This window comes from Terrapene carolina, unplaced genomic scaffold (genome assembly GCF_002925995.2).
Source record: "Terrapene carolina triunguis isolate 2854851 unplaced genomic scaffold, T_m_triunguis-2.0 Scaffold192, whole genome shotgun sequence".
NCBI lineage: Eukaryota > Metazoa > Chordata > Testudines > Emydidae > Terrapene > Terrapene triunguis.
This window is the reverse complement of record NW_020664543.1, coordinates 13,929,258-13,953,405: the sequence shown is the minus strand read 5'-3', so window position 1 is coordinate 13,953,405 and position 24,148 is coordinate 13,929,258. Positions and strand designations below refer to the sequence as shown.

The window sequence follows — 24,148 nt, the reverse complement described above, 5'->3', positions numbered from 1 at the left end:
CCTCAGAAGCTTGTCTCTCTCACCAACAGAAACTAGTCCAATAAATGCTATTACCTCACCCACCTTGTCTTTCTAACATCCTGGAACTGACATCGCTACAATGACACTGACTGCATACAACTCCTGTCTCAGAATCCACAAAAATTCCCTGTTACTGGGAAGGGGTGTGAGCAGCAGGTGTAGCTGGACAGGTGCTGAACAGAGCTTACCTGCAAGCATAGCCAGGGAGTAACGCCGCTCAGCACTGTTTCAGAGACAGCAGTGACCGGGACAAAGGTGTACTGTCACAAACAGCAGCGAGGGCTTGAACGTGGATGTTGCTGAGTAGCAGCGGTGACTCTCAAAATCACATCCCTTTTTAAAACATTTTATGTGGAAGTTTTGTTTAAATGACAGTAGGAGTTGTCTGGTTTGTGGTGATGTAGATAATGTAAAGACACTGTTTAATGCAAATGCATCCCAGAGGGTAATAAAGGACAGAAACCTCCATATTCCCATGCCCCAGCCAGATAAATTGGCTGGCCTTGGTTTGTCTATCTCTGGGTGGGAGGGAGTTCTTATCTATCAGACCTTTAAGGGACTATATTCTGGGCCTCAAGGCTTTTTTTCTATTAAAAGTAGCCTCACAAAGGACTGACTTGTCTTTCTGTAGATAAAGAGAACTCAAATATCACCAGCTGTCACCGGAAGGAGATTTGGGCAACTTTATGAGAGCTAGCTGGCTGAAGCTCAATCCGGATAATACTGAGGTGATGCTGGTAGGCTAAGTGACATGGCAAGGCTGATTTCTCCCCCTTTGATTGAAGATGTGTTCCCACCATTCATTAGCTGTGTTTGGAATCTGGGGGTGGCATTAGACCCTCAGCAGCTGATAGATGGTCATACGGCAGTGGTGACCAGGAGTGTTTTTTACCATCTGTAACTCAGCAGGAGATTGCTACAATGGATCCAGGCCTTTGTCACCTCAAAGTAGGATTATTACAATATGCTCTGTGTAGGGTAACAATTTAGACCAAACTGAAAATTTAAGGTAATGCAGAATGCTGACGCCCTTTAAGCTTTGCTTCTTGGTGGCAGCACATGTCACTGGTGCTCCATGAACTGCCCTGGCTTACTGCTGGTTTCTGGATTGAATTAAGGTGCTGGTTTTGATCTGTAAAACCCTAAATGGGTTCAGACCTTGTTACTTAAGAGACTGCCTCCCTCCTTGTGCTGAACTACCACAGATGCAATCAGTGGGGATACTCGAGTTGGCTCTCCCTCAGTTTAAAAGAAAGGGGGCTGGCAGTATAGGGTTCTCTTAGAGGGCTGACCTTCAAAGCTTGGTGCAAGGCCCATTTGTTTATATGGGTAGCTGTGGTGGTGAGCCATTGAGAGAAATCAGACGTGAAGGAGAGTGGTCTGAGGATGTGCAGATGATATATTTCCCCCCCTGTAAATTTGGCAGGAGCACTTAGATCCTGGGATCAACACCTCTTTTTTGTTTTGTAAAGAAATCTAATAATAAATCCTAAAGGCCAATAGAGTTTTGCCATTCACTTCAATAGAAGCGGGATCAAAATCAGGGCCTTAAATAATTGTAAGGACTGATTAATCGATCTACAACCTATCCTGGAAAATGATCCCTCACTCTCACAGACCTTGGGAGGCAGGCCAGTCCTCGCTTACAGACAACCTCCCAACCTGAAGCAAATACTCACCAGCAACTACACACCACACCACAGAAACACCAACCCAGGAACCAGTCCCTGTAGCAAACCTCGTTGCCTACTCTGTCCCCATATCTATTCTGGCCACACCATCAGAGGACCCAACCACATCAGCCACACCATCAAGGGCTCATTCACCTGCACATCTACTAATGTTATATATGCCATCATGTGCCAGCAATGCCCCTCTGCCATGTACATTGGCCAAACCGGACAGTCCCTCCGCAAAAGAATAAATGGACACAAATTGGACATCAGGAATGGTAACATACAAAAGCCAGTAAGTGAACACTTCAATCTCCCTGGTCATTCTATTACAGATTTAAAAGTCACTATTATTGAACAAAAAAACTTATGAAACAGACTTCAAAGAGAAACAGCAGAACTAAAATTCATTTGCAAATTTAACACCATTAATCTGGGCTTGACTAGGGACTGGGAGTGGCTGGCTCATTACAGAAGCAGCTTTTCCTCTCCTGGAATTGACACCTCCTCATCTATTATTGGGAATGGACTACATCCACCCTGATTGAATTGGCCCTGTCAACACTGGTTCTCCACTTGCGAAGTAACTCCCTTCTCCCCACGTGTCAGTATATAATGCCTGCATCTGTAACTTTCACTCTATGCATCTGAAGAAGTGAGGTTTTTACCCACGAAAGCTTATGCCCAAATAAATCTGTTAGTCTTTAAGGTGCCACCAGACTCCTTGTTGTTCTTTTAGATACAGACTAACACATCTACCCCCTGATACTTGATTAATCACTGTATATTGCTTTGAAGATGAAAATATCTACCCTTACTATAGTCCCTAGGAAAGATATAATCACAACTAACAAGTCATATTCCTTATTGAAGAAAAAACTTTATGTTCTACACTGATGGCCTAAACCCTGTGGTACCATCAGCATGCCAACTTTGTAATAATAATCACAGGATTCTGCATTCCTATAGCACTGTCAAGCTAAGGACCTCAAAGCCTTTTATAATAATAATGAATTAATCCCTGGGGGCCCAAGATATATTGTTATCCCCATTGTACTCACTAGGAAACAGAGGAACACAGATTGTCAGTTATGGAACATGCACCATTCCCATTGATGCTGGTAACACACAGAAGTCAATGGGACATTGCAATTGATTTCAACAGGAGCAGGATCGGGGCTAAAATCAGGTCAGAAGCATGCCTCCCAATGGTCTCAGGATTTGTGGGTCTGTCCCGCTTTGACCCCTCCAGACCCCCTGTCCCAGTTGAAGGAAAAATTTCCCACATTGACAGCTGCCAGGGGAGGGGACATGAAAGGGCCCCTAAACCTAGAGGCATTATGATCTGGCACAAGTATGAGCTTGCAGTGCCACTCATAGAGGGGGTTGGACAGGTCAGACCCCGGTGGTGCTGCATCCTGCTTTAGCCACTTGAAATGTTAGGAGGCTTTCCCAAGGTCAAACAGGAAGTCAGTGGCAGAGACAGAACCTCAGTCTCCTGATTCCCAGCCCCATGCCCTAGTAACAATGCCCAGGCTGGGGATTTAGGGAATTTGTGTGCCTAGCTGTGTGGGGACAATCAGGGTGATTCTCCCCCATGTGTGGGAGGGGAGGTGAAACTTGCACTGGAATAAGTGTGTTTGGGACCAGTCCCCTGTGGCTCCCACTCCACCACCAAACAAACCAGCCCTCCCCACTGCCCCCTCTCTATGGTTCTTCCTAGCCGGGAGAGATCGGCAGACACTGCCTGGTTATATGCACTGGAGGATAAACCATAGAGACGGAATACACAGGCCTGGGAAAGGGCTCTTCCTCTCTAAGAGGCGGTGTTCCGGGTGGGCGTGGTTATGCTAATTAAACAGTTGCCATGTAATTGGTTCGTGAGTGCGTGGGGGCGGACCTATGCTAATCAAAGGGGCTTTCCGCCATTTGATTGGCTAACGCGGACGCTGGGCGGAGTCGCTTTGCTGCCCGGCCGCGGGTCGGCCGGTCCGGAGGGGTGGCAGCAGAGGCAGAGCGTCTCGTCCCCAGGAGGTGGGGTGCTCCTGGCGCGCTCCCTTAGCATGGGTTCGAGCTGCGTCTGCTGGAAGTGGCGGTCTCCCCTCCGGCGCCTCGCGGGTAAGGGGGCCGTCCGCTCGCCGGGCTGGGGCTGGAGAGCGGGCGCATGGGAGCCTGGCTATAGGGAGACTGGGGGGTACGTGGGTATGGGCCCCAGGCTATAGGGGAAAGGGGGGGGTATGGGCCCCAGGCTATAGGGGGACTGGGCTGGGAGGGCATAGGAGCCTGGCCTGGCTATAGGGGAGCTGGGGTGCGGTATGGGAGCTGACTATAGAGGGAGCGGAGGAGGGCATGGGAACCTGGCTATAGAGCAGTGGCTCTCACCCTTTCCAAACTACAGTACCCCTTTCAGGAGTCTGATTTGCCTTGGTTACCCCAAGTTTCACCTCTCTTAAAAACAACTTGTTACAAAATCAGACATAAAAATACAAAAGTGTCACTGCACTATTATTGAAAAACTGCTGACTTTCTCATTTTTGCCATATAATTATAAATAAATCAATTGGAATATAAATATTGTACTTACATTTCAGTGTACAGTCTATAGAGCAATATAAACAAGTCAGTGTCCGTATGAAATTTTGTTGTACTGACTTTGTTAGTGCTTTTTCTGTAGCCTGGTGTAAAACTAGGCAAATAACTAGATGAGTTGATGTAACCCTTGGAAGACCTCTGTGTACCCCCAAGGGTATGTGAAACTGTGGTTCAGAACCACTGCTATAGAAGGACTGGGGAGCCTGGCTATAGAGGGACCTGGGGGGGGGTGTGGGGAGATGGGAGCCTGGCTAGAGAGGGACTGGGGAGCCTGGCTAGAGAGGGACTGGGGAGCCTGGGGGAGTAAAAAATGGGGGGGGAAGGGGATTGTTGGGGTAGGAGCTGAGCTATGGAGTCAGTGACTTGGAAATTTAGGGGTGCAGGGGAATGGGGATTATGTAGCTGAGGGAATGCAAGGAGCAATGTGACAATGAGATGGAAATGGGAAAGAAGAGGGGAGAGAACCACCTGACACTTTGATGTCCAGGCCCTTAAGAACATCAGCTGGTTGTGAAGCCTGGGAAGTAACTAAGGTGAAGCCTGTGTTCATGAAAGGTACTTGAGCTGATTCCAAGGGTTGCCTGAGCCTTCACTCAGGGAAGTGATAGTCCAAGGGAAGGACAGAATAGGGCTACCCTGAAATGGCCAAAAAAAGTGGTGCCCTTGAAGTTGTTTGCTCTCGGAAAGAGTTAATAAAGCAGAGCCCCCCCTTGAGGCCCCTTTGGGCCTGTTTTTTTGGAAGAGCTGAACACTTGCAGCAACTGTTGATTTCAGCTGGAGTTGTGGGTGCTTGGCCATAGTCAGGCCCCACGTGTCTCAAGTTAAGTAGCCACAATCCCTCCTGGAAACGTGGTCCTCGGTGATGTAGGAGTGGTTAGCAAGACTGCTGATGACATTAAATTGTTTTAGCTGATTAAAAACAAAGCAACCAAAACCACTGCAGGCTTGTGAGATGGATTTGGACACAATGCGGGGGAGTGAGCAATGTAAGGGCAGATAAAGTTCAACTGGATACATATACAGCAGTGGTTCCCAAACTTGAACAACCTTTGAACCCCTTTCACTAAAATGTCAAGTCTCGTGAACCCCTCCTAAAAATGAATATTTACAGGGATTTTCTCGTTTACCTGAGTATAAAAGCAGTGATCTTGGAAATATAAAATTTGTTTTTATTACATGCTTATTACACACTAATTATTATTAAGTGTCCCTGGCCTCCGTTGCCAGAAGCTGGGAATGAGCGAAAGGGGATGGATCACTTGATGATTACCTGTTCTGTTCATTCCCTCTGGGGCACCTGGCATTGGCCACTGTCGGAAGACAGGATACTAGGCTAGATGGACCCTTGGTCTGACCCAATAAGGCCATTCTTATGTTCTTATTTATCATTACAGTATTTGTATTACATTATGAAAATGGCAACACTCTTCCAAGATCTCACTTTCGTAGCTTGTATCACTTTGAAGAAGCCTGTTATAAGACAAGGCTCCTATGTTTCATCAAAGAGTATCAGATGTGAAACAGCATGAAGGTATTTAAGAAGCCAACTCAAAGAGTTCCTCCTACACAAGCATTCAGGTCTTGAGCAGTCCAGACAAACAACACACGTTACAACAAAGCTTAAACTTGTTCCTCATAATAATTTTAAAAACAATACTAGCTGCCTATTTAATTTTAAAAACAGCAAAAAATATCCACCTCCCTTTCCATTTCTTATAAGGAGTCTTGAAGTTTAAATCTCCTCAGTGTGATAGATACGCTTGCTTTGATCCTCTTAGCTCTTGGAAGTCCAGGGGCTCCGGGCTGCTGGCCCCATGTTGCCTGGGGTCCCTATGGACAGCTCTGTCCGCCATTAGAGAATTTTTTTCTGCGAACCCCCTGTAACATTTCGTGAACCCCCAGGGGTTCTCGAACCCCAGTTTGGGAACCACTGATATACAGCAATGCATATTGCTAAAACTACCTTAAACTTCTCATCTGCTGCTAGGCTCTGAACATGCAAGACTTTTTCCAGAAGAAGATTTGGAAGTAAAGGGAGACAGAGCTCAATGCAGATATCTGTCCTGTGTTGAGTATCGGTCTAATTAAAAATAATAATACTAAGACGCTCAGTGTTCTGTTGAAGGAAGGAGACATATTTAAAAAATGATATTGTATCAAACAATACATCCTGTGCGGTCCAGTTTATTACCTCAGTTTACGAAAAAGAGAGCAGAGATGGAAAAGATCCAGAGAGGGGTAAAAGAGGGAGGTTTTGAGGGACTTTTATGCAATGAAAAATATAAATACTAGAAGTTAGCCATAAACTACAGTAGATTTAACTATGACTTTCAAAGCTATGATCAACTCTTCCTTTTATACCTGTCCTGTAACTTGAGTGCAAAAGATCACTTTCTTTAACGTAACCCTGTCCAATAAAAAATAGTGTTGTAAATAAACCAGCAATTTCCTGATGTTAGTAACATCTGGGGTGACTAGAAGTAAAAGTACTCTGTAGTGATGCCTGTTTGAAAGACTCCACCATATCCGTTAGCATTTGGAGAGTGAGAGCCCCCTTTCTTGTTAAATACATGTACATTTGGACATAGGAGTGTGTGCCTTGGTGGGTTGTTTGTTAGTAGGATACAGAGACCCATTGCTGGTTTAAGCTCAGGTCGATAGTGACTAAATTGTTGCCATCTGATTACTGCTGAAAGGCCTTGGCAGAATGAGCTGGTTTAGTCCAGTACTCAATGAACAAATAGCCATGATGGTGGTTTTTGAGATATGGACAATACTAAATTGTGGCCCTGGTCTGCAGTCTCAGCAGAGAAGCCGAAGTTTGAATGGACCATGGAAACTGAACTATTTTCTGTCCTTCTAGGTCAGGGTGGAATGGGGAGGACACTTGCATTGCCATTGCATGTGCCGTAGCTGTTTTGTAGAGAGAGGATTTCAGTCTCCAAGGACATCTGGCTGCCGCCATTCACCAGGCGTAGATTCACGAAAAATTACCCACCCCTGCAAGCATATACCCTCCTCCTTTTTGAGAAGAAAATTCTGTTCCTATCTTGCACTTCTGTCATGCCATTCCTCTGAAGTCATCAAAGTGCTTTAATTAAAGTATTAATTAATGAAGTCCCAGTTTCCTTGTGAGGTAGACAGGAATTTCCCGCCCTGATTTACAGGTGGGCGAACAGTGGCATCAAGAGGCAAAGTCCCAAGGCAAGCCAGTGTCGGAGTCTGGAATGGAATCCAGGACTCTTGACGCCTACTCCTCTGTGCTAACTACCTTCCCCAGACACACTCCATTTCTAAAAGAGTCCAGTTGACTCTACAGGTACAGTGTGAGTGGAGCTGGGTAACTGCTTCCTAAAATAGATATAAATATCAAGGGCACTGAAGAAAAATATCAGGGTTTGGCAGGGAGTTGTAGTCCCCGGCATTTGACCCCGATGCATTTTTGCTTTGAATGTCTTTGTACTTAGTGGAATAAAACTTCTCAGCTGACTGCCAAGGCTGTGTTGGACTATGACTGAAATCACTATTGTCTCCAGCCCTTCCGGTTGCTGTTTAATCGGATCACATTAAAGTTTATCGATGACCTGTTCTCTGAATAGCCGGCGGTGTGGGGACCGCGAAGCGCTAGATTGCCGTGACAGCGAGATCTTTTGTTGGGCTTGTCACTCAGGAGGAAAATCTCAAGTGGCGGGCAGCAGGATAGTTTCCTTCTAGCCCCCACGTGATAACAAAGTCAGAGGTGGAAGGGGAAGCCATAGTAACCAGTCCGCTGTGCAGAATGGAGTGCTGAAAGGGACTTAAAAGATGAAATCATCACAAGGGGAGTCGTCCTATGCCCCCTTTCAGTAAAGAGTCCCTTTGAAAGGGGAGGTCTGTTACCCTGGGCACATCCCTGATGTTTTCCTGTTGGTGGCTTTTCTTTCCATGGTATACGTGTTTCTAAGGGTAACTTCTATCCTTCCGTTTTAATTGGTTCTAAGTCCTGTATTTGCTTAATGCAGAAGGACTAGCTCTTAGAAGCCTTTAGCACCCCTCCCCGTTCTGAGGTCCAGCCAGCGTGCATGGGAAATCCTAGCAGGATAAAGGCATTTGTGTCAAGGGTGGTATTTTCTCTGCTCATTGACTCTGCTTTTGTGCTCTTTGCTCAGGTTTCAGCAGGCTGCTTTCCACAGCTGCTCTCGCTCCTCAGATATGTGTTGTGGGGAGTGGACCTGCTGGGTTTTACACCGCCCAGCACCTCCTGAAGGTAACTGGCTTCCGTTCAACATAAGAGGAGATATTCAGCCTCTTGCTTGCTGGCATATGGGCCGTAGACATCCCATAATTCAGGGGATGATTCTCTGGTGCCTGCGCTGTGTTGGGCTGTCTCCATCAAGCCTATAAAGCCTATAAGGCTGTCACTATAAATTAGGGCAAAACTAAGCTTCTGTAGTAAGATACACCACAAATCTGTGTCTACTGGGCTTTTAAAATTTGTAACCCACAAAATGCTGGTAACATTCATCTATAAATATATGGACACCAGGGAGAATTGCTTTAGGTCCTTCTCCATATTGACTAAGCCAAACAAATGAACAAACAAATGTCACGTAACAGTAAATGTCAGAACCTTAGTCGATCAGTTATTGGTCTGGGGATGAGAATAGATTACAAAACCTGCAGAGAGTGCTGCTAGTGATAAGTAACATCCATAGTTGCTTAATCGAGTGAGGTCACTTGCTTTTTGCTGTCTCTGAAGTACCCTTGAGCATGCTTGGGGTATAATACTCTGCATGTTAGCCATTAATGAACTTCAAGGACAAATTTCAGGGCTACTTAATCTCCACAAATAGCATGAGAGAGAGAGAGACGCTGTCTCAAAATACTAGCTGCTAACGAAGTACTTAAAGCAATAAATCCGACTAAAATACATACCAGCTACAAACCTAAAATGGGTATAATCGACAGTAAGATTTTAGGATCTCGGCCGGCATTGTTAACTGCTGTTGTGGGGGCAAAAGGGGTTAAATCTGGGGCATCTTTCACCCAATATACGTCTGCAGCAATTGCTTAAATCCCCAGTGCCAAACTCTCCATGATGGGCTGGTCAGACATGGATCTCTGCAGGCAATGTGTTGCAGCATCTCATATGACCTAGTGGGCATGTCCTAAGATAAAATAGTTATTGCACAAAAAACAAACCAGCCACAGTCTCTAGCTCAATATGGTGTTCCTATTGGTGCGAGTTAATGAATCTTCAGGTCAGAAGGTAGATCCTCTTGTTAAGTTTCTTTAAATAATTCCTTTCCTCTTTCTATTGGGGCAGGCTGGCAAAATCCACAGTATCCCAACCTGAGAATGTGGTTTAGAAGAACACAGGAGAGTTTTGCTTACAAGCCTGAAATACAAAATATTGCACATTTCTAGTATATCTGGTGCCCACATACTAATTTTTTAAACATTCAACAAGGATGGGAATAGACCGGCCGGTCTAATTTCCTTTATTCTATGCCAGCACTCTGTGCACTTCAATTTACTTTTATTTAGGTGATTGTCTAGAAAAGGTGAGTGTTATTGTGGCAGCTATTCTTATACAATCAGCCTGTTTTTGTCACCATTGTATGCTCCTCCTTGCTATCTGAATGCAACACCTTACAACCAAAATTAAACTAAAATACAGCTGCGCTGATGTGTATGTTCTTGCCCCAGCTGGATTTACCAGATGTTTTGTGATCTGTGCATTCAGAAGTAAAAAGACCCTTGATAAAGACTGTAGGGGACACAGAGGATAGGCCATATCTTGCCTTTCGTCCCTGCATGATGATGATCCCAGTGTTCAGGGAGTTTAGCTGGGTGCCACTGACCTACAGACTCCCAGCACGTCTCTCCTTGTTTTTTCTCATATGCCAAAGCGCTCTCCTGAATTGTTTGCTGTGCCTGTAGATTCAAGAAGATCAGTGTCTCTTGATGTGCAGCCAGTTTCCGCAGCAGAAGGTTGATGTTGGGCCCCTGTTGTTAGTCACTTAGCTTGTGTGCTTTTGTTCTCGCTTGATTGCTTATATTATAACTGTGAATTTGCTCTTCTTCTCTAGCACCACAGACTGGCCCGGGTGGATATTTATGAGAAGCTGCCAGTTCCCTTCGGCCTTGTTCGTTTTGGAGTGGCACCAGACCACCCTGAAGTCAAAGTTAGTACTGGCTTTCCCCTCGCCTCACAGGGTCAAGGTAGGGTGACCAGATGTCCCGATTTTATAGGGACAGTCCCGATTTTGGGGTCTTTTTCTTATTTAGGCTCCTATTACCCCCCCATCCCCTGTCCCGATTTTTCACACTTGCCGTCTGGTCACCCTAGGTCGAGGGGTGGTGGAAATGGAGAGTCTGTGTCGGTAGCTTTGTCCAAGAGTTGTGAACGGGGTGTGGTGATACACTTACACCATTGTGAGCTGAGACAAGTCGTAGGTCCTCTCAAGAGAGGTATAAGAAGTGCCAGTGTTGGGGTGCAATTCTTGTTTGTAGGGGATTCTCTCTCTGTCATGGGGCCTGTTTTCTGTTGCCAGGCCAGGTGTGGTCAGGCATTCCAAGGACAGAAGTGACGTTTGCCAAATAGACAAGGCTACTGGGAAGCAGAGGCGTTGGCGACTAAAGTGAGGGGAAAAGTTTGGAAATGGGGGGAGGTGCACAGGGCCGTCCTTACCCATACTCAAAGTATGCAGCTGCATAGGGCACCAGGAAATTTGGTGCCCTACGCAGCTGTGTGCTGCTCCAGCCCCTGCTCCGCCTCTTCCCCAGAGCCTCCGCCCCAGCCCCATCTCTTTCCGCCCCTCCACCTCTTTCCCCAAAGCCCCCACCCCTGCTCTGCCCTGCCCTTCCCACCCCTGCTCCACTCCAGCTCCACTCCCACTCCCCTGAGGACTCCAGAAGCGGTCGGGCCTGCCCTCACCGGTAAGTAGAGCGACCTGGCCCCAGCCTGCTCCGCTCCCCTGGCTCCCAGCGGTGCTGCTGGCGAGTGCTGGGGGGCGGTTCCCCCTGCCCCCCCAAGCCTGGGAGCCAGGGGATTAGAGCAGGCTGGGGCCGGGTCACTCCACTTCCCACAGGAAGTGGCCAGCCTCCCCATGCAGAGGCCTGGGGCCAGTCCCCCCCACCGTAGAAGCCTGGGGCAAGGCCCCACACAGCCCCCACCGTGGGGGGAGGGGGGGCTGCATAGGGCACCAAAATAGCTAGGGACAGCCCTGGAGGTGCATATAAGAATGAATTGCTGCACAGTCTGATTTCAAGAAAGAGCTTTTATATTAAAAGCTGGGAGTGTCAGGCAAGGATATCTGCGGCAGAAGGTCAGTGCTGGGATTGTTCAGTAGCACTGAACATAAGAACGGCTGGAACTTTGAGTTGTTCCTCTTGATGTTGGTGAGGGCTGTTCAAGGGGCAAAATTCAAGTTAGCAAAACTTCCAGCCAAGTGTTTTTTCAAATGGGCAAACTCGCACTAGCAGTGAATGGATCTTTTTTTTGTTACTATTTTTTGCCATTTGTCGCTTCCTTTCGACAGATCTGACTGGTGTGGTGCCAAGCCGTGGATAACTGTTTATTTTTAAATGAAATATTCAAGCCTTTGTCAGATAAGAGCTATGCGTCCCGGAACAGCCAGCATGAATTAGAGAGGGAGACACTGACCTGTAGCTCCAAGGCCACATGGGGGCGTTGTGGACCTATACATCCCCAGACCATGCCCCTGTCTCCTCTCTGGCTGTGCAGGACGTGCTGTGTGGCTGTTAAATTTAAACCCTTTAAAACTTCTTTTGACCCAACAGAACGTAATCAACACGTTTACTCAGACGGCGCATTCCGATCGCTGTTCCTATTATGGGAACGTCACTATCGGGAAGGACGTGACGGTGAAGGAGTTGCAGCAGGCTTATCACGCGGTGGTTCTGGTGGGTTAATGGTCTGTGTGTCTAGTGGGGAAAGGACTGGGGTGGTGTCGCGATCAGATCCAGCACTCTTCACTCCTTCCTTCCGAGTTTTGGGGTATTGAGTCTGTTGGATTCCCCCACTGTTTAGCCCTTCCTGTCAAGTTTGGTTTTTAAGGGATCGGGAATCTGTCTCTCTTAGGTTTTTATATGTTCTCCATCATTGTAGTGTCTTAGCTCCTCACAATTTTTTAATGATTTATCTTTACAACACCCCTGTAGGGCAGGGCTGGTGGGAAACCAAGGCACAGAGAGGCTAAGTGACTTGCCCAAGTCACACAGGAAGTCTGAGGGTATGTCTTCACTACCCGCAGGATCAGCGGGCAGCGATCGATCCAGTGGGGATCGATTTATCGCGTCTAGTCTAGACATGATAAATCGACCCCCGAGCGCTGTCCCGTTGACTCCTGTACTCTACCACTGCGAGAGGCGCAGGCAGAGTCGATGGGGGAGCAGCAGCAGCAATCAACTCACCGTGGTGAAGACACCACAGTAAGTCGATCTAAGTACGTCGACTTCAGCTATGTTATTCACGTAGCTGAAGTTGCATAACTTAGATCGATCCCCACCCTAGTGTAGACCAGGGCTGAGGTAGAGCAGGGAACTGAATCCCCATCTCGCTGGTCACAGATGAGTGTCTTAACCAGTGAACTGCCCTTTCTCCTGAGCGTGAAGTGAACAGTGTCAGGTCTGAGGTGGTGGGGGATGAAATTCGCTCTATTTCGGCTAGAAAACAGGGTGTTTGAATCTGTGAGTAGCTGTGCTGGTGAATATTTCCTGTAGTCATTCAGCCTGATGTGTACATCCCATAGCGTGTTGCTGATCTGGGGACAGTTCACCTCTGTGGTGGACTGTATCCCGTCCTGTCCTGTAGAGAAATGGCTGAGCTAGTAGCAGGGAAATGTCTGTTCCTTGTTTTCCATTGCAGAATGGAAAGAAACTCCCCTCCTGACTGGAACTATCGTTCTGAGTCCGGTGCCCTGGGGAGCGCATGTGTCTGTGGCATAGTCCACCATAGTTCTCCTTGCTGCCAAGATGCTGGAGAAAATAGCTGCTAGTCTAAAAAGCGACAGGCTTTATGGCTATTTGGGGAGCAAGAGGCGGGTCCCAGAGGAGGAGATGCAGTTACCATTTCTTCAGGTTCACATTGCCCTTGCCCTAAAAAAGCAGCTTGAAAGCCCCGCTCTCTCTCGCCGCACCTCTGTGTCTGACGTAGTCCAGCCTGGCTAGACTAGTGTGATGAGCAGGGCGTCCTGCAAGCCGAGAAGAGCCGATAATTCCACAAAACTCACTAGGGTCTTTGCTGTGCTGATCTACTATCCCAGGAGGTGCCCGGATATTATGGTGATTGGCAGCAGTACAGTATCCAAGGGATGCAATGGCTCCTCTGTGTTGTGTTTGTGGAGCTGGAGATTTGCATGGTGTGTGATATTTATCCCCGCATCTAGTGGCATGTGTATGACTATGGGAATGTTGCTTCTGTCTCTGCAGAGCTATGGTGCTGAGGATAACCGGATCCTTGGAATCCCAGGGGAGAACCTCTCGGGGGTTTATTCAGCAAGAGCGTTTGTGGGCTGGTACAATGGACTGCCTGAGAACAGAGATGTAAGGGTTTGTTTTTTCCTCTCTAAGCCTTTGCGCTCTCCGTGCATCTGTATGCAGTCCTCCAACTCCAGATTAGTGCCTGCCTGAAAGGCTTGCAATTGAAAAAGATTAGCAGACGCAAAATTAAATCCTTCTCCGATGTTAAAAATGTGAATAATTTTCACGTCAGTAAGAGAGGATTAGCCAGCTCTGTAGATTGGCAGCACTTCTTGGAGAGGACATAAGGAAGCCCGAAAGGGACACTTTTAGGGCTGGGGAGATTAAACTGGCTTGTCAAAATAGTAGACACTCACAGAGATTCCCTGTGAGAGAGATGGGAATCCAGAAGACCTACAGGAGTGGGGGCCCAGGATGCGCTGAAAGAGATGCAGGCTGGGGAAATAACTGAATGTGTTGTAAACTAGCCATTCTGACTAAGCCACGCTAGGCAACTGCATCTGAGGGAGTGACTTTTCGGCATACCTGGGCCCTTTTATCTGGGTTAGAATGGCAGCTAGAGTGAAACGGGAGGCCGAAGAAAACTTCTGCCTTTGTAACAAGGAGGGGATGGAGAGAACCAGCCTTAAGTGTGGTGAAGATGCCAGGATTTGACCGCCTGTTGAATGTACTATTCAGTGGGATCTCTCTCTCCATACAGCTGAAGCCCGACCTAAGCAGCGAGACCGCCGTGGTCCTGGGGCAGGGGAATGTAGCTCTGGATGTTGCCCGAGTTCTGCTGTCTCCACTCGATATACTCAGGGTGAGTTGAGGGAGGCCTGTAAAACACAGACTGCAAGGTGCAGAGTTTGTATGAAGGGCCAGAATTCTACTTCAAATTCATTAGGGTTTGATGTAAGGGGGAAACCCAGACAAAATAGCTGATTAAAACAACCACATGTAGACTCATCTGTGGGTCTTGTTTTCAAGCAGAGCCTTTCTCCCTCATAGCCTGCTTCCCCTCCTGCTCTTCCCTGCAAGGGAGTCATAGTCCTAGGTTTGTAATACCCAAGCGTTGCTATGGGAGTGATCGGGGGAGTCACAGATTCAGCATTAGGGTCTGGCTGATGGCACCAGCAGCTGGGCTGGTGGAAAAAGCATATTTGGTGCTTTAAAAAAAAGGCGAGGAAAGCACCATGTTCCAATCCAGTCTACAATGCTCTAGAGCTTTCCCCAGTGAGAAACGTTCTCCTTACATACCCGAGAGCTAGAGAATGCAGAAATAGGGCTGGGATTCTCCCAGAACCAGCTGGCCTCGTCTGTAGCACTCAGGGCCCTTCATGGTGTGGAGTTCATCACTTTATTTTGTCCCCACACAACCTCAAACTCAGTTTTTTAAAGGCAATGAATGAGGTTCTGGCCCTTTCTCCTTGTAAGCGACAAAGAGGGAACTGCAGCCTGCCCCCTGCTGGAGCTGCTGGGAGGTCAGAAGTTTAGCCTGGGTTTCTCTTTTGGAAAGGGTGCGCCTCTTCCCCACGCATCTCTGCTTCCCAGGGTCTTAGTGGTAGCAACAGCCTCGGCAGCACCCGATGTGCCTGCTATCCAGCCTCTTAGATCTTTTCCTACCATGCTCCCAGTTCGATAGCTGGAAGCTTGTTGGCAGCAGCTGCTGCGCACAGCTGCTGCCCCAGATGTTAGCAGCAAGGGCCTCCCAGAGCTTTCTGTCCCTCCGGAACTGAAAAGAGGCTGATTGAAACTCAACTACTACCTCCAACATTAATGGCTAAATTTAAAAAAGCTTGGGACGTTGCCAATGTTTAGAGGCCTTACATAGTTACACTGATTGGGAAGTGAGAGCTGTGCTTCAAATGATGTGGTCTTTGGGACCAGAGGCGGTACTCAGCCCCGGCACAAGGGGGACATGGCACTTGTCTATGAAGTGCAACGTTCCCAAAGCCGACGCTGTGCCTTAGTCAGATTTGCTCCTTTTTTGTGCTGAATGTAGGTTCTTCCCCGCTTTTATCTCTGTGGAGCTAATCCCGCTACAAGTGAGTGAGTCTGGAAGTTTGTTGCACCTTGGGCATCATCAGTAAAACTGTCAGCGAGTTCTGTTTGCAGAAGCTTTACCTGAAGGGGGAAGGAAGAGGCAGAAAAGAGCCCTGCTGAGCTTTTCACATTGTCTAGCTTGTGATGCTGAGGGTTAGGGAAAACAACATGTTTTGACTTCTGAACGGAGCAAATCAGATTTGGAACCCTTCGAGGTACCGTCAAGTGGAATCTCTAATTAGTCTGCCCTCCTGAGTAGCACGGCCCTTCTCATTTCTTTTCTGTTGTAAGGAGGCTTTGCTGAGCGTTTTATTCTACAACCCTAAGCCACGTTTTTCAGTGATGCTGGTATAGATCCCATCACAGTCTAAGTCAATAGGGGAGTTTCCTCCATTGTAGGGAAGAGTAAAGGGGCAAGTCACGAAATGCCCCTGTGTGAATCCCTACAGCAGAGAAGATTAGAAAGGTGAGGTTCCTCGCGCTGTTGGCCCCAAGCTTTATATGGCTAACTGGTTTGGGGTTGTGTGTGTGTTGTTTAATTTTTTTAGCATCCTCTTAAAAGGCTTTTAAAGAAGGGAGATTTCCCTTTGAGCCTGCTCAGTAAGGTGTTACCTTGTTAACAGTGTAACGACTGCAGACAGTATTTTCAGTGAGTGCTGTGTTAAGGCGTTAGCTGTGAAAACCACCTCATGCAAAGGGAGGTGGCTTTGCCTGGGCAAGCAGATGCCCCGCTGTTTTCAACTTCCCGCGCTGTGCCTTCCTATCTCTCCCACCACCCTCCTTCATGGTCACATCTTTGTCTTGCAGAAGACTGATATCACTGAAGGCTCCTTGGCAGCCATAGCCTGCAGTAAGGTCAAGCGAGTGTGGCTTGTTGGGAGGAGGGGGCCCCTCCAGGTAGCTTTCACCATAAAGGTAAAACTTATTCGTTTGAGCTTAAGGATACTGTAATGTAACAGGATTCACTGTGACTGTAAATCTAACCCTAAGCCCCTCTTCTGTGGGTCTAGTTAATTCAACATGAGCTGTTGAATCCACTAATTGTGGCTTCCAGGGTCTACAAGAAGGCACGTGAATGCCGGCATCCTGGTTACTGTGCCCACATGCTGAACTCGGCCTCCCGCCTGTAAAGCAGGAGTTGCTAGCCTGTGCCGCCGGTATGGTGGGAATGGCTTCTCTTTTGGATCTGTGCTGTTCTTATGGCTTCTCTGCCTTAGCCACACACGGCACAGTGAGGCATCACGTCTTCCTGTCTGACGTTCCCAGGAGTTGCGGGAGATGATAAACCTGCCCGATACCAGACCTCTCCTGGCCCCTGCTGACTTTACAGGCCTTGGCGATGTTATTAAAGGTGAGGAAAGTCTGCCCAGCACAACGCTGGTTCGATGGTGAGATTTCCATGGTGGGGTAAATACCCATGGGTTCTATCCGGGGGAGCTCTTGGAGATGAAGGACGAGGCCAGGAGGCCTTGCCCTGCTTTCCAATCTGGTTGCTAAACTAAAACAAAATCAGTGGGCAACTTTACCCTCCCCTCATCGCCCTCGCATCTTGGAAACCAGTCTCTGATTCCTGCCTTGCTCTGTGTTGTCACCTGATTGGAAGCAGTTGTTATGGTCTATTGGGTTGTAATGAGAGAGATAATTTCTTCTTCCCCTTTGTCCTCACTTGCTTGCTAGACCATAAGGCTTCAGAAAAAGCCTTGCAATGCCCTGATTGACTAGCACATGAGTTCCACCTGGCTGAGCCACAGTGACCAGAAGGTCAACGGGCTGAAACAGCAGCACGGTTGCCCTGGTGGCGAGTATTCAAGGATGGCTAGTAGCAGGAGAGCTGCAACACCACCTGTGTCTAGAGGAAATGGACCTTCAGCTCTTACCTGCCGCACGTTCCAGCGTAGTTTGTCTGCTCAGGCTTGTAACAGCATCACATGGGCTGTTGGGGAGTGATGGGGAGATGGATCGTGAAGGGCAGGGTCAGTGTGTGACTTTCAGTGAAGGAGAATCCAGGTCTGAAAGCCCATGTTCCGAGCTAAACTGGAAGGAGAGTTGGGTTCTAAGGTGCCCTTGGACTTTCTTCTCAAACTGTTGAATTCAGAGGCTGTGGCTTTTGGCAAAGCTGTTCCAAAGTCCCAATTGTGCTGCTGTGCCTGGCACCAGCTATCTGCCTTATTCATGGTTTAGAGCCGGGGTCGGCAACCTCTGGCACGCAGCTCGCCAGGGTAAGCACCCTGGCGGGCCAGGCCGGTTTGTTTACCTGGCGCGTCTGCAGGTTTGGCCGATCGTGGCTCCCACTGGCCGCGGTTCGCCGTCCCAGGCCAATGGGGGCGGCGGGAAGCGGCGGCCAGCACATCCCTTGGCCCGCGCCGCTTCCCGCTACCCCCATTGGCCTGGAGCGGCGAACTGCGGCCAGTGGGAGCCGTGATCGGCCGAACCTGCGGATGCGGCAGGTAAACAAACCGGCCCAGCCCGCCAGGATGCTTACTCTGGCGAGCCACGTGCCAAAGGTTGCCGACCCCTGTTTTAGAGGCTTGCAAATGCTGAGCATTAACTGTACGTTGGTCCAGACTCTCCTCCTTGCATGGTCCCTCTTTAGAGACTGACAGACCTTTGTTCAGGGTTCCTTAGGTTCCTGCCTTGGTCCTTTTAAATTTAGATGTTCCCAGACCCAGGAAGCGTCTGACCGAGCTGATGGTCAAATCGGCCCTGGAGAAACCTGGTGAGAAAGAGGCCGGTCGTTGGGCATCAGCAACCAAAGAGTGGGGCTTGAAATTCCGGCGCAGCCCGCTGGAGGTACTGTCCGCTGCTGACGGGAAGCAAGCAAGAGGCATCCGAATAGCCGTCACCAGGCTGGAGGTATGGACTCAAAGTTCTCTCTTTCTAAGGATTTGCCTTCCCCATGCTTGGCTGTCTGTGTTGCTGGGAGATGAGTAAAAGTCTGTTGCATCCATTTGGATCTGGAAATCTCTGGGGAACCCTTCTACGTTAATCTAAAGACAGCTTGATACTCCTGGTCTAATTAGAACCAGCAGAACTGCCTGCTGTCTGAGCAGCTGGAATGGCAGATTCTTGGGAAGTCAGCCTAAGGTCTCCCCCAGGAGCTGTTTCTGATACAAAGGGAACTTTCTGTCCATTGGTATTGATAGTTGCAATTGGAGAACGCGCCAATAACCCAGCCTACTAAATATTCAGTAACGGGATTGCCAGTGAATCCAGGAGGTAGAAGGGAGATGTTGCTGTTTCTCCTGGGAGAGAAAACTCTCGATTGCATTTGCATTACAGGCTCTTTAACTCTTTTCTTTCTTCCCTCTCCCTCCCGGGGTTTTGTAGGGTTCAGGCGAGTCTGCCAGAGCTGTCCCCACTGGAGAAGTGGAGGAGCTTGAATGTGGGCTGATCCTCAGCAGCATTGGCTACCGGAGCCTCCCACTTGACTCGGCTATACCATTTGACCCCAAACTGGGGATCATCCCCAACAGCCTGGGCAGGGTTCAGGGGGAACCAGGTTAGTATGAACACTCAGGGTTGAGGTTTCCTCATGTGCAGTGTTTGGGTAACAGAGCTTATGAGTGTGTGTGTGTGAGCGGCGGGGGAACATGCCTATAGGAAGGTGGAAGGGTCAGTGGCCAGGAGGTTTGTGTGGCTAGGAGTGAATGGGAGGGTATGGGCTTGTGTAAAGAACAGGTCTGGGAACTGGGTTCCATCCCTGTCTAGCTCACAGGCTTCCTGTGTGACCCCTCCTTGGGCAGTTCAGTTATCTGTGCCTCGGTTTCCCCATCCATAAAAGTGGTGTAATGCCTGCTTTAAAGGAGCGTTGTGAGGCATAAGTCACCAGCATCTGGAAAGCACTTTAACATCCTCTGACAGAAATTGCTATTGACGTGTCAAGTATTGTAGGACTTGGGCCATTTTGTGTCCTTACCAAAAAACCAAAAGGTTACAGTTTTAAAGACCTGTCCCGCATCTTGTAACATTAATAGCTCAGATACACAAATGACCCAAAAGCATGCTGTAATTGTTATTAGTTTATTAAAGAGAGATGGCAGCCGGCAATGGCTTCTTAGGGGTAACATTCTTGAGTCACTAGAAACTCCCATAGCAGCTCTACAGTGGGGAGGACAGCAAGGTTGAGACAATGCACTCTCTGCTACGGGGAGGGTAGATACTACCTGAATATACCCCACTGAGCAGATGCTACAATGATCTTGGTAGTGATCCGAGTGTGACGTATCTTGGTGTCAGCTGTTGTTAACAGTGGCCAGCTACATCTGAGAGGGTGTGGGTGTAAAACTACGGTGGATAAGGAAATATAGATCTATATCTAACTCTTGAGTCCCTTCAAGCTGAAGAGACAACTGTGTTGGGGAGTTGGCTGGACCCTATCCCTACATGTGTACTGGGGATTGCGTCGGAGCATGTCAGACTTTGTGTAACATGCTGTTACAGGTCTGTACTGCAGCGGCTGGGTGAAGAGGGGACCCACAGGGGTGATTATCACCACCATGAACGATAGCTTTGACACAGCCCAGTCTGTGCTAGAAGATCTCCAGACGGGGGTGCTGAACCTTTCAAGCTCCAAGGAAGGCTTCAAGTCTGTGAGGAGCATCCTGCACAGTCGAGGTCAGTGAACGTGCATACATGAGTCCTTGTGTGTGAGCATCGGTAGCAATGTGTGAGCCTCCTTCCAGCAAACTCACGCAAAAGTTCTAGGCTGAGACAGTGGGTTCATGAACGGTCTCCTGAAATCTGGAGCATGGGCTCTAATTTGACTAAGGAAAAGGGTTTGATCTTGTCTCAGTCTGTAGTGGATGTTTCTCTTCTCCTTGTCTCCTGAGGGGCGGTGGGAGAGAACAAATGCCACACACGCTGGTCTGACTGTCAGTCTCTGCACGGAACGCGTGCAGTAATAATAAGATCACAGTGCTGAGAGTCAGGATTTAATTGCATGGGCAAGGCTGAGTGGACAAAGCTTGCACAGCGTGCTCTCTATTCCGGGTGCTTTTCATTTGTATGGACACTACCCATGCAGGGCCGGCTCTAACTTTTTTGCCGCCCCAGGGAAAAAAGAGCGCCGCCCTGCCGTACCCCCCCCCCCCCCGCGCGCGAGCGCCGACGAAATCCCCGCCCCCCCAGCACCACGCAACCCGAAGCCCCCGCCCCTTCTCCAAGCGCCACGCCACCGAATCCAAACAAATAAAAAATAAAATAAAAAATCGAGCGCCGCCCTGCCCCAAGGTGCCGCCCCAAGCACGTGCTTGGTCGGCTGGTGCCTGGAGCCAGCCCTGTACCCATGTTTAAATTCCACCCACTCCCACTTAGCATTCGTTTTTGTAAAGTCTGGGTTAGACGTCACTTGCTGATTAGACATATGAAGCATTTCTCGAGTCTCTTTTATCCTTTTCACTTTTTGCTGGGAACAGTCTTTTAAATTAAAAAAATAGTATGAAAATTATATGATGCATTTTAATTACAATTTACAGCACTCACTGAAGCAATAATAAGGTGGACTGCCTAATGGCGCAGAATATGGAGAGACCTAGCTGGGTGCTTGCAGCGCACCTAAGCAGTGCTATTTTGAGCACCTCTGCTTATTGTTAACAAAACGAGGAACCTTGTATATGAAGCTTTTGAGTGGTTACAGTGAATATATTGCGGAGAAAGGTGACAGTCCTGGGTCTGAGATTCTGTTACCCACTGGTCGGTTCAAGGACAGCATGAGCTCCCCACCAATGCTGCACTTCCATAATGCTTCACTCCTAATCCAGAGGAACCACCTCCAAGAATGCGAGAGGAGTTCGTTCCATGGGCTGCTAAACCCTTGGTTTCGCTGCTGAGGCGACCAGAGAAGGTGCTGGTTGTGCTGCTAGATTCCTTGGTGTGAATACAAATCCATTTCATAGATGATACCCAATAGTCCTCAAATATAGCTCCCGCTTTCTACTAATCTAAACCATATTCAAGTCAGCGATTTAGAGAGAAATTTCTACCCTCGGCCTGTTCTCAGAGTCTTTCCTATGACAGATCTCTCCTTGAGCCCTGTTGCACTTAGGCTCATAGGAATGATCACGCCAGTTCAGGCCAGTCATCTTACTCCAGTACCCTGTATCTTGCAGTAACAAACACCAAATTGTGCAAGTAACCCCCTAGTAGGCTATTCCATAACTGCCTATCTGGAGGAAAATTTTCTTCCTAACACTTTGATTTATTGTTGACTTACGCCCTGAAGTATGAGGATTTCTATCCTTTAATTTTTGTATCCCGTCTAATGTAACTATAAACAGTTTTTATTCTTCATACAAATGATTAATCTCTGTTTGAATCATACTAAACTCTTAGCCTCTATCTTGTCAGTGATTTCCACAGGGTATTTATGGGAGCAGAGTGCGTAACACAATGTGTATCCAACCCCGCATTTTATTACTAAAAAAACCAAAAACCCCACAGGTGGGGGACTGCAATTCTCTTAATTTAAATGTAATAAGGTTTGAAAGTCGTTGCAGGGCAGCGCACGGTTGCTAGCCAAGGGCCATTTAAAAGCAGCACAGCCCTTGGGTAACATGTCATTGTCAGCTGCATAAACAGCGCAGCTGTTGCTATTGAATGGCTTTCATAGCAATCCTTCCAGGCACATTTGGGGACAGATTAAAACACCCCAGAGGGTCATTTACTGCTGCTGTATTTAAAGGCTTTCGGTTCAAGTGTGCTTCCCTCCAACAGTTCAAGACGTTTTAAGTGAACCAAGGCCGTTTCCCCTACACGAGTGCTGCGCTGAGTATTGTTATGGCTTGCAAGTGTCTGACTAGTCAGATTTGACTGGATCTCTGGAACCTGTCTTTTAACTGCCTTCGTGCTGCTGAGTTTTGAAGGTGCCTGTGTTTGCAAGGTTCTGGTTCTTCTGTTTGCTTGCATGTTTCATTCTTGTTCATTTGGGATAGCTGGACCTGTCCTTTCTCTTTTGTTATAACACCAGGGGTCCATCCAGTTACCTTCTCAGACTGGGAGAAGATAGATGCTGCTGAAGTGGCAAGAGGCAAGCTGGCTGGCAAACCTCGGGAGAAGATAGTGGATCCTCAGGAGATGCTGCAGTTGATCAATCACTGAAGATGCCGATGCACAGCCCTCTGGGTCTGAGAAAGTGACAGATCCACAATGTATCCCCTGCATCGCCTCAGCAAGTTCCATTCGCTGCTGGCCATGCCTGCCATGGAGGATTGGCACAGTCAGAACTGATTGCTGTTCTTGGATGCATGGGAGAAGGTGGGTGGCTCCAGAGGCCTGTGGAGCTGTCCGGTAGTGAGCTGGAACTGACTCTGGCTTCTCAAAGCCAACATGAGTTTACACAAGGCCATGTGCTATTGACTGACTCCAGGTCTTTACAGCCTGCAGTCTTGTCTCCAGCCACCTTCCCTCCTTGGGTCAGCCCTATAGGGGGTCACTGCAGTCATCTGGGAGCTCCCTGTAGATTGAGTCACTTGGGTGTTAACCGCTTAGTTGGACCGGGTGCCGCTTAGAGTGAGAGGCCCTGGCTCGCTGCTCTCTGATCATTACAAAGAAATTTTACTGCACCTTTAAAGCCAGTGAGAGAAAATGAGTGACTGTCACCTTTCCATTCACACCAAAAGCCTGAAGCCAAATGGCTTTATTTCCTTGTAACCTGGGTCAGAGTCCGAGCAAGTTATTTTCTCTCTTTAAATCACCTATAAATAAGCCCTTTCAGGAAGAGGAAGGTGAAGTTGGAGCTACAGTTTGAGTCCAACCTCTTAATCTCTGTCTGCATTAATCTTAGGGCTGGCTGGCCAGCCTAGGCCTGCAGATAGCCTAAGAGCTGTGCAAATGCAGGGTCGTGCTTCTCATCCGCTGAGTGAGTGTTGCTTTCTGTCTGTCTGCAAACTTTACTAGGCAGTCTGTGTCAATAAGTCCTGGAGAGTCCTCATCTGCTCAACAGCACTTAATAATGGAAACCTAGACCGGGCCCGGGTTATTTTATTTTTTTAGCCGGGGGAGGGGAAATTAGTAAATATATAATTGATTTGTCCCAGAATATCCAGAATCATCTGTGCATTAGTATTTCAGAGGTGCAGCCTGCCCTGATTGTGACTAGCACCAACCTCTTGGCCTTTCTGCTTTTTTATGTAGTCTGTATGTTTTGAAGATTATTAAACAGTCCCCTTTTCCTCTTTGACCAAATCTATCATGTTTTAAATGATTCCAGGTTTTACTGCTAGACCGAGAGCCCCTAATATCCTCTGTTTAGCTACAGAAGAAGTATAGCATCATGCAGACTTCCTTGCTGCTCTGTTAATGTGCTTTCTCCTTGACCTGTAGGGCTACCTGAATGGCTGAGGCTACGTCTTCAC

The 24,148-nt window shown here is 48.1% G+C and overlaps 1 protein-coding gene across 2 annotated transcripts; it reads left to right on the top strand.

The window, feature by feature from the left end:
- The first annotated feature begins 3,743 nt into the window (after positions 1-3,743).
- FDXR (ferredoxin reductase) lies at positions 3,744-24,148 on the top strand. 2 transcript variants are annotated; one of them, XM_026654598.2, is made up of 12 exons: positions 3,744-3,812; positions 8,435-8,532; positions 10,358-10,453; positions 12,072-12,194; positions 13,722-13,835; positions 14,473-14,574; positions 16,605-16,712; positions 17,064-17,148; positions 18,451-18,650; positions 19,125-19,296; positions 20,238-20,411; positions 22,762-24,148. In XM_026654598.2, the coding sequence occupies exons 1-12, from the start codon at positions 3,758-3,760 to the stop codon at positions 22,890-22,892; spliced, it is 1,458 nt and encodes a 485-aa protein (XP_026510383.1). In that variant the 5' UTR covers positions 3,744-3,757; the 3' UTR covers positions 22,893-24,148. The 2 variants fall into 2 exon arrangements, with proteins under 2 accessions (XP_026510383.1, XP_026510385.1); XM_026654600.2 differs by lacking the exon at positions 3,744-3,812 and having other exon boundaries at positions 8,451-8,532; positions 10,358-10,490.

Excerpts from the sequence above, each read along its gene's own strand:
- FDXR (XM_026654598.2), top strand. The coding sequence starts at position 3,758 with ATGGGTTCGAGCTGCGTCTGCTGGAAGTGGCGGTCTCCCCTCCGGCGC. Across the intron at positions 10,454-12,071 it reads CAGACCACCCTGAAGTCAAA|AACGTAATCAACACGTTTAC; the intron begins GTTAGTACTGGC and ends TTGACCCAACAG. Across the intron at positions 13,836-14,472 it reads GACTGCCTGAGAACAGAGAT|CTGAAGCCCGACCTAAGCAG; the intron begins GTAAGGGTTTGT and ends CTCTCCATACAG.